The following is a 9,723-nucleotide window of genomic DNA, read 5'->3' as shown; positions in this document are numbered from 1 at the left end:
TGAAGTCAATGAGACAGTTGGGCATGTGACAGTAGACAGAGTTACTCTCAGATCATGCTCAGTGTTCAACTTGTTTCTCTGCTTTGACTTGAGCTAAACCAAAGTAGAGAAACCACTTTCCCACAGATAGGTCATGCTGAATAGTAAGATCGTTTTGACTGCAAGAGTGGCGAGAAACACCCAACCATCACCATCTTGCTTCCAATCAACAAAAACTAAAGTGAACGCTAATCAAAAGATGGTTATCATTGCTACGGCGCTAAACTGCTGCACGGCTCTGACGCATGTCCATCCACATTTTTTTTCTTTTTTAATAAAAACAAGTCCAAAATCCAATGCGTATTAAATAGACCATTATTGACCAGCTGTCCGCAACCCACCCAGAACGGGTCCGCGACCTTTTGGGTCACAACCCAAAAGTTGAAAATCACTGATATTGATTATAACTGCAGCAAGGCACAACAAGGCATTTCTTTTCTTAAGAGACTGGTCCTTAGGAGCAAACAAACAGATCCTATTATTATTTTCCCAATCTATAATACAAAGTGTTTTGAAGTATGGAATCAGTGCATGGTACGGTTGTCTCTCTGTTCAGCTTAAAGCTAGACTGCTAGACAATGATTGTGGGTCAAAAGCTTGAGTCAAGTCTACAAACTGCATATACTAATAGAATGCTGTCTCTGGCTGTATGATACCTCTCTCACATTTTATTTGAAGAATATCAGCTTTTTCCATCACACAGATTTAGAGTCACACGGAATTCTTTTGTTCCTCAGTCTGTCAAACTCATAAGGTCAAACTACTAAATCGGAGTTTGGGTTCTTAGCAGGCCTCAGTGTACCTGGGTCAAACATTAATGGTAAAACGGAACCATTAAATTGATTGCACTGCACTCACCTAAAGGATTATTAGGAACACCTGTTCAATTTCTCATTAATTCAACTATCTAATCAACCAATCACATGGCAGTTGCTTCAATGCATTTAGGGGTGTGGTCCTGGTCAAGACAATCTCCTGAACTCCAAACTGAATGTCAGAATGGGAAAAAAAGGTGATTTAAGTAATTTTGAGCGTGGCTTGGTTGTTGGTGCCAGACGGGCCGGTCTGAGTATTTCACAATCTGCTCAGTTACTGGGATTTTCACACACAAGTATTTCTAGAGTTTACAAAGAATGGTGTGAAAAGGGAAAACTTCCAGTACGCGGCAGTCCTATGGGCGAAAATGCCTTGTTGATGCTAGAGGTCAGAGGAGAACGGGCCGACTGATTCAAGCTGATAGAAGAGCAACTTTCACTAAAATAACCACTCGTTACAACCGAGGTATGCAGCAAAGCATTTGTGAAGCCACAACACACACAACCTTGAGGCGGATGGGCTACAACAGCTGAAGACCCCACCGGGTACCACTCCTCTCCACTACAAATAGGAAAAAGAGGCTACAATTTGCAAGAGCCCACCAAAATTGGACAGTTGAAGACTGGAAAAATGTTGCCTGGTCTGATGAGTATCGATTTCTGTTGAAACATTCAGTCAGAATTTGGCGTAAACAGAATGAGAACATGGATCCATCATGCCTTGTTACCACTGTGCAGGCTGGTGGTGGTGTAATGGTGTGGGGGATGTTTTCTTGGCACACTTTAGGCCCCTTAGTGCCAATTGGGCATCGTTTAAATGCCACGGCCTACCTGAGCATTGTTTCTGACCATGTCCATCCCTTTATGGCCACCATGTACCCATCCTCTGATGGCTACTTCCAGCAGGATAATGCACCATGTCACAAAGCTCGAATCATTTCAAATTGGTTTCTTGAACATGACAATGAGTTCGCTGTACTAAAATGGCCAACCACAGTCACCAGATCTCAACCCAATAGAGCATCTTTGGGATGTGGTGGAACGGGAGCTTCGTGCCCTGGATGTGCATCCCACAAATCTCCATCAACTGCAAGACGCTATCCTATCAATATGGGCCAACATTTCTAAAGAATGCTTTCAGCACCTTGTTGAATCAATGCCACGTAGAATTAAGACAGTTCTGAAGGTGAAAGGGGGTCAAACACAGTATTAGTATGGTGTTCCTAAAAATCCTATAGGTGAGTGTATATCCACTTTTTTTTGCTATGTCAGCGTTTTTGGAACGTGTTCAATTCAAAACGAGTGACTATTTTTAAAAAAAACAATCAAGTTTATAGTTAGTTTAGTTTGGAAATGATTTGCAAATCATTGTGTTCTGTATTTTGCTATTTACGTTTTACACAACGTCACAATTTCATTGGCTAGGAGTTTTTTATTTCTGTATAACAAAATGGACAATATTCTGATAATGAAGTGAAATCAAATCAAAAGTTAACATTTTATAATGAAGATATGCAGAGGATGGAAACAGGAACATCACAGTATAGTATGACGCAACCTAATACAATAACCCTGCTAAATCTAATGATGTTCACACAGTCAGAGGATGTTGACTAAACTCTGCTCATTTTTGAGGGTGTAGCTTGTAGTGTGGTTGTCTTTGATTACATTACATTGCTTGTGTTCCTTTTTTTGCATCCTTTTCTATTGCAGAAATATTGACACATTGGATTTTCCATTAGCACATTATAATGCAATATAAAACCACAAATTACAGCCTATAGAGTTGCATCAAATAATTTCTGACTGAAATGTGCAACTGAGTGAATCTTTTGTAATGGCTTTCAGCTCATTGTGTCCACTGCATCATAATTCAATAACTTAGAGCAGATATACTGTAGGTTAACCTGACGAGCCATAAGGTTTGTTACACAGAACCATCTGAGAAGCCTTGATTGGAAACAGTTTTAAAAAGGGCAGGCATTTTTGGACAAACCATCTGCCATCACGTCCGCCACACTTTTAAACAAACAGTCGTGTCCATTAAACACACACACCTAAACCACGCCCCTTGGCTGCCAGTACCTCCTCAACCTACACTGATTGGTTAGCTGGTAGTTCAAATCCAAACATATTACTTATAGCCTGATAATTTGGATTTTCGTGTGATATGTGACCCCTCAATTCTCGTGGGATCTTGTGATATCGTGAGAATGCAGCTATTGTGCAAAGTAAGACATAGGTACCTTTAAGAACAAATTCCATCAGAGTAAAATCTGGAAATTTATGGACACATTACAGAGTACACACAAAGTGATTTATTTGGTGTCAGCTTTCAGCTTATTAAACACTTCATATTCACCAAATCAAGATGTATCCTCCATCAGGGAACATAAGACAAATGCAAAAGGTATATACATATTAATATTAAGTAAACACAATACTGTGGCACTCTAACAATTAACATTATTATTACAGATCAAAAATAAACACTCCCCTTTTCATTTCACTCCATTCAAAAAAACTAAAATGTTTATTTGGATGTTCTGTATATTTTCTAAAACATGATAAGCCATTTACTAGTCTTTAATAACCTTGTAAATTGGAAGAAGTTGAGGCAGTAAACACAATCAATTTTTACAATTACAGAACAGATCGACCTTGCTAGATTAAATGCACAGCCCCTATGATTAAGTTAGAAGCAATGGGTGCAATATTTTGAATTTACAAAGAGTTGTTGATCCTATTAAACAGTGCAACTGCCCCCGAGTAGATGATAGCGTGGAGGAGATAATATTTTAGTTCACAGCCAGCTGAATGCATAAATAAGTTGAGGTCACTGTACTTGTCGGCTCATAGTGGTTTGTGGTGGGGTGCATCCAGTTTAAAAACCTGTCTATTCATCTGTGAAGGTAATGACATCGTAGTGGATGCCTTGCTGCTGCAGCTGCTCCAGCTGTTCAGGTGTAGCTTCAGTGTAGACTGTCTGGGTCTGCGCCATGGCTGCGTCAGCTACAGCTACAAGAACAAAGATTGTCCACTTAGTTTGATTTGTTTTCAGGGTGCTGTAGTTCAAAATAGTTATTATCAAGCTCAAATTATTCTTAATGGATTAGAATATTAACTAGTCACCCCACTGTGTGGACCACACAGGTGGTTTGGTATGTTTTAGTACGTTATCTATAAATGATGCATGTTCACCATTTTTAAGCATCTAGACCTTAGTAGTTGTTGCCTCCTTGATGGTGTGTTCAAGAGAGCACGGGCGTCAGTGTTTTTTTTTTTTTTTTTATTCTCACAAGAAAAAGACAAATTCACATTAAAAAAGCAAATAAATAAAATGTGATTGGCTCTGACTCAAATGTGCATGAAAGACCATAACTATTTTCAAAATGGTCCCTGATGATCAGTTCAATTGAAATGAAGAATAAAATCTCCACAAGCCTATTTTTATCTTATACATTAATATTAAAGTGAGAAGTGAACAACTGAAAGGTAATATAAAGGTCATTAATGAATGAATTTGGCAAATATAAACAAGCCAACAGTGTGGCGGAGGACTGAATATAAAACAATTAAAGATGCAGTAGGTAAGACTTATAAGGTATAGACTCACTTTCTGTCATATTTGGTGAAACTGACCCAATGTTTGAGTAGAACTACATTAGGCAGCTAACTAAAAAAAATGTTCAGATGCACCAATCTGCATGTCAATCACTGCTCAAGCACATGCATTCTTTATCCCTTGTGGCTTTAGCAGAAGGGATGGGAGGGAATGATAAGCTGTCGATGTTCAAATTCTTTGGCTAAGTCCTGGATCTTCACAATCCTACCTACAGCACCTTTGAAGTGCATTGTGTTCCCTAAGAGAACCAACCTGTGACAGCAGAGTGGGCAGCGGCCTCCAGATCTTCAGGATTCACTATCTGCTGCTCTGAGCTCACAGGTAGATACTGAATCTGACCGTCATGACCTACAGCAATCTGAACACATAAACAACATGGAGCAATGAGCTTTTGTCAAAACAAAAACCTCTTAAGAGCAATAAAGGTTATCTGCCTCACTTTGTCAAGCTCAATCTCAAACTGTAGAGTGATCCACATGTGCCTTACCTGTTGCTCCTGCAGAAAGGTCCCGTCATGCTCATACTGGATGATCTGTCCATCTGACATCTGAGGAGAAGAAGAGCAGTTAGAACCAGACATCATCATCTTAAAACACTGCATGAACCCATCAGTTATGGTGACTTTTTATGAGGGTATACACTGACCTGTATGTGGTTGCCATCAGCTACTACTACATACTCCTGAGGGATCAAGTGCTGCACTCCATCCTGCGAGATGATATACTGAACCTGGAACAGGACAAATGGGTTGAGATGAAAGCTATAGAATATCATAAGGGCTGTGTTATTAATCTATTAAACTGTATATATACAGTGCAGGCCAAAAGTTTGGACACACCTTCTCATTCAATGCGTTTCCTTTATTTTCATGACTATTTACATTGTAGATTATCACTGAAGGCTTCAGAACTATAAATGAACAGATGTGGAATTATGTACTTAACAAAAAAGTGTGAAATAACTGAAAACATGTCTTATATTCTAGTTTCTTCAAAGTAGCCAACTTTTGCTTTATTGATAGGGCTGCAAAACCCTTGGTGTTCTCTCAGTGAGCTTCATGAGGTAGTCACCTGAAATGGTTTTCACTTCACAGGTGTGCCTTGTCAGGGTTAATTAGTGGAATTTCTTGCATTATTAATGGAGTTGGGACCATCAGTTGTGTTGTGCAGAAGTCAGGTTGATACACAGCCGACAGCCCTATCGGACAACTGTTAGAATTCATATTATGGCAAACCAATCAGCTAAGTAAAGAGAAACGAGTGTCCATCATTACTTTAAGAAATGACGGTTAGTCAGTCCGGAAAATTGCGAAAACTTTGAATGGGTCCCCAAGTGCAGGTACAAAAACCATCAATCGCTACAACGAAACTGTCTCACATGAGGACCGCCCCAGGAAAGGAAGACCAAGAGTCACCTCTGCTTCTGAGGATAAGTTCAATCGAGTCACGCAAGGGTGGCTACTTTGAAGAAACTAGAATATAAGACATGTTTTCAGTTATTTCCCACTTTTTTGTTAAGTACATAATTCCACACGTGTTCATTCATAGTTTTGATGCCTTCAGTGAGAATCTACAATGTAAATAGTCATGAAAATAAAGGAAACCCATTGAATGACAAAGTGTGTCCAAACTTTTGGCATATATATATATATATATATATATATATATATATATATATATATATATATATATATATATATATATATATATATAGTTAGTATATTTTTTATTTATTTATTTATTTATTTATTTGTTTTTCCCCCTCCCCCTGATATTTCACTATTGTCCTGGTAGATTCTGGCCCTTACCTCAGTCACCTGGTTCTCTCCTGTCATCAGGTGCTGAACTGTCTGTCCATCTATGGTGGTTATTTGCTGGATGTATGTGCCTTCCTCCTGATGTACACATTAATGCACTTGGTTATAAAACACAGAGGGGCTATACACTGTGTGCAAAAATAGTTAATTTAAGAAAACTAGGTTAAGTTACAAGTATGTTCAAGTGTAATGAGAACGCTGGTACCTGGTCTGATAGAGCCTGTTCTTGAGCTACAATGATGTGCTCCTGTCCTAGGGCCTGCAACCGCTCTGGAGTGATCGCTGTCTGATGCGCCTGCAGGGCTGTTAGAGACACAGACACGCACAGACAGACACACACACACAAAGTTTGGTTGATTTTTGTGATTTTGCTGTACATCTGTAACCTATAAACCAGTTTGAACCCTAATACCTGGTATAATTTATTCATTTTCATGTGGTTCTGTTTCTTACACTGTAGTGTGGCCAGGGCCTCCTCATCACTGTTCACTATGATGGTTTGCTGAGATGTGGCGTTACGGCTCTTGCGAGTGGGTTGATCCTGATTGTGGAGACGCTCCATATGAAACTTCAGATGGCCATTACGGTTAAACCTGAAATATTGGGCAAAAACACATCTACATTGGTAGCTGGTCAAATGCATAAATATGTTGCATATGAGTTTCTAATGTTATAATACAAATACAACTTTGTGACAATTTCAGTTAGCTCCCACCTTTGCCCACAAAGTTTGCAAGAGAACGGTTTCTCATTGGTGTGTGTCATCATATGTCGGCGCAGGTCTTTTTTGTTCTTGGAGGCAAAGCTACAGTTTGGACACTTGTGAGGGCGTAGGTAGGAATGCTGCTCCATGTGAGTCTAAAATAAATAGGAGATCAATAACATTCAGAAGAGGTCTTCAAGACATAACTGCTTTTAAAATTACAGAAATGCCTTAGGATACATAAACATGTTTTTGTTACTTTAACACATTATATAAGGGTGACAATGCTGCTGAGCTGTCTTACATCCTGTCAAAACTTTATTGGATGAGCAGTTGAATATTCACGAGTGTCATTACTGACCACTGTGGAAATCTTGGCTCATTTTATGGAAGCTCATGACTTTAGATGGGCATTATTGTCAGTGCCTTTTCAATGAAAAGGCACTGACAGTAACTATCAAAAACGTGTTTTTGATAAGATAAAAAAAAAAAAAGTTGAGTACAAAGTTGCACAATTTAGAGAGACTCACCTTGACCTCGAGCCAGGAGGTGGATGTGAAATCACAATCAGGACACTTAAAGGTGTTGGGGTCCAGGTGCGCCCTCTTGTGGTTCTCCATGTCAGAGCGTCCATGAAAAGACTCCATGCATATTCGGCAGGAAAACCTCTTAGTGCTCAGACCACCGGGAGAGCTCGCAGCAGAGGGAGAGCCTGGAGCTTCGCTGCTCAGCTGACAGGAAACAAACCACACAGTCAGAGAGGAGGGATACGCAGTGTAGACAACTATATACATGCCAAAACAACCAATTTCTTGCAGTTACCTCAACCTGTTGCAGAACACCATCCGCCAGTGCTGAAGTAAGGTAGTACTTGTCACTTTTCAGGATCTCTGACCCGGAGACTTCTACAGCCTGAGAAGGACTGCTCTCATCGTTACTGTAAAGACCACATTATGGATTGTTGAGAGATCATGTCACTGTCTTTTCAAGTCTAACAAGATCTGTTGGTTCACTTGAGAAAATCAAACTGTATGTTATGTTACCTGTATCCAGGGCTGTGGATCTCTTCAGCCGCCTGTTCAACCACACTGAATTCCCCCCCGCCCTCGTAGGCTTCTATGGCGATCTGGGTGAGCTCTCCCGTTTCAGAAGTTGCTGCCTCGAAGGCCTCTTGTAGCACCGTCTCACCGTTCTCAGACACATGGAAGGTCACAACCTTTTGTGCCTGGCATGGTGCTGTGGTCACCGTACTCCATGCGCCCTTTTCCAAAGTGTTGCCTTCTGACAGCACCGCCACCTGAGGAGCACAATCAGTCCATTTTTACACTATTTTCAAAATGCAAGCTTCCACATACTGTAAATGCCGCACACCATTTTTTGATGAGCTATAGCACCAACCTGTAAGGCGTTTCCAACCAATTCCCGGGCATTGCTCATATTCAGCAGCAGGTCAAGGGCATTCTGGGCGGATTGATCACTGGATTCAACTGAGGAGCGTGTGGTGAAAAAAATAAAATCAGCATTTGTCCTTAGGTTAACGCACATTGCCAGAAATAGTATAAATGTCTCCTGAATGATAAGAGGACTGACCTTGTTCATAGATGATGGTGGTGTTTCCCAATGCGTCCTGGGACACAGAGGCATTTTCTATTCTCTGCATGGCTTGTAGTGTTGCAGAATCCACTGCAACCTAATGAAGGGGGTGAAATAAAGTTATTATCTCCCAATACAATAAAATGTACCACATTGTAAAATTAAATACAAATTGGGCTGGAAATAAAAAACAGAAAACCTCAAAAAGACTTACAACAGTGTTCTGCAAATCCTGTGTGTTGTCATGTTGTTGTTGTTTGAGCTCCTCTATCTGCTGCAGGGTGAAGAAGGGTCTGCGTCGCTTCCTGACAGGCTCCTCAGGGTGAGCCACAGACCACTCGTCAAACGTTTCAGGGTGGCGACACTGCACATGTAGGCGCAAGTTCTTTCTGTGCTTGGTTGTGAAATGACACATTTCACAGGAGAAAGGCTTCTCCCCTGTAGAGACAATTGTTGAAAGTGTACAATATTACATACACAAGACATGCTTTAGTTTGACTAGATGATAAAGGCCTTTCTGACACACTGACCTGTGTGTTTAATGGCCAGATGGGAGACCAGAAACTCCTCCTTAAAAGTAGAGTATTTACAGTAGTCACACTTGAAGGGCCGGTCGTTGGTGTGGGACAACTGATGGTTGAGCAGCAGCTTTTTGTTGTCACAAGTGTAATCGCAGAATTCACACTTGAACCTGGCACATGCATATCCACGAGTTATTAATTGTAATGATATCATCATGACCATCATCAGACAACAAATAACTGATACTGATTAAGGCATATTCTAGGCCACATTGCTGATCAGACAATTCTGTTTCATCCCTGTTTTTGAAATACAGACTGGTGATAAAATTAAAGAGATAGAATAAAAGTTTTCACTACTGACTTGCTGTCTCCAAGACTCTGGATATGGGTCAGTAGGTGCATTTTGAATGTGTACCGTTTCTTGAAGGATTTTCCACACTGCAAAGACAGAAAGTCATCTTCACCAAGAGTTATGGAGAACTTTGGAGTAGATAAAAAAGTCCATATAAATATGAGTGCACTTACTTTTCCTGTAAGGATTGTCACAGTTATGCACAACATTGTTGCACAACAAAAGGTAAATTATGCATTCAAAGAAGGAAGGGAGC

At 40.2% G+C, this 9,723-nt stretch overlaps 2 protein-coding genes across 2 annotated transcripts in view; both read right to left on the bottom strand.

Moving 5' to 3' along the window:
- Positions 1 to 3,149: 3,149 nt before the first annotated feature.
- The window catches only part of LOC116692533 (zinc finger protein 335), a 12,854-nt gene continuing 6,280 nt past the window's right edge, over positions 3,150 to 9,723 (bottom strand). Inside the window, exons 13-28 of the mRNA XM_032520903.1 lie at positions 9,477 to 9,553; positions 9,122 to 9,282; positions 8,806 to 9,029; positions 8,589 to 8,688; positions 8,397 to 8,485; positions 8,042 to 8,295; positions 7,821 to 7,935; positions 7,529 to 7,729; positions 7,011 to 7,153; positions 6,749 to 6,888; positions 6,501 to 6,598; positions 6,287 to 6,373; positions 5,125 to 5,208; positions 4,967 to 5,026; positions 4,732 to 4,837; positions 3,150 to 3,872 (exon numbers count right to left, since the gene is read on the bottom strand). Of these exons, the coding sequence (XP_032376794.1) occupies positions 3,751 to 3,872; positions 4,732 to 4,837; positions 4,967 to 5,026; positions 5,125 to 5,208; positions 6,287 to 6,373; positions 6,501 to 6,598; positions 6,749 to 6,888; positions 7,011 to 7,153; positions 7,529 to 7,729; positions 7,821 to 7,935; positions 8,042 to 8,295; positions 8,397 to 8,485; positions 8,589 to 8,688; positions 8,806 to 9,029; positions 9,122 to 9,282; positions 9,477 to 9,553 (2,061 nt within the window). The 3' untranslated portion in view covers positions 3,150 to 3,750. The remainder of the gene's footprint in view (positions 3,873 to 4,731; positions 4,838 to 4,966; positions 5,027 to 5,124; positions 5,209 to 6,286; positions 6,374 to 6,500; positions 6,599 to 6,748; positions 6,889 to 7,010; positions 7,154 to 7,528; positions 7,730 to 7,820; positions 7,936 to 8,041; positions 8,296 to 8,396; positions 8,486 to 8,588; positions 8,689 to 8,805; positions 9,030 to 9,121; positions 9,283 to 9,476; positions 9,554 to 9,723) is intronic.
- mmp9 (matrix metallopeptidase 9) overlaps positions 8,204 to 9,723 on the bottom strand; it is a 12,697-nt gene continuing 11,177 nt past the window's right edge. The window contains exon 14 of the transcript XR_004332723.1: positions 8,204 to 8,214. The gene's annotated coding sequence lies outside the window, so the exon portion shown is untranslated. The remainder of the gene's footprint in view (positions 8,215 to 9,723) is intronic.

Source organism: Etheostoma spectabile, chromosome 7 (assembly GCF_008692095.1).
Source record: "Etheostoma spectabile isolate EspeVRDwgs_2016 chromosome 7, UIUC_Espe_1.0, whole genome shotgun sequence".
NCBI lineage: Eukaryota > Metazoa > Chordata > Actinopteri > Perciformes > Percidae > Etheostoma > Etheostoma spectabile.
This window is presented reverse-complemented; position numbering and strand designations above follow the sequence as displayed.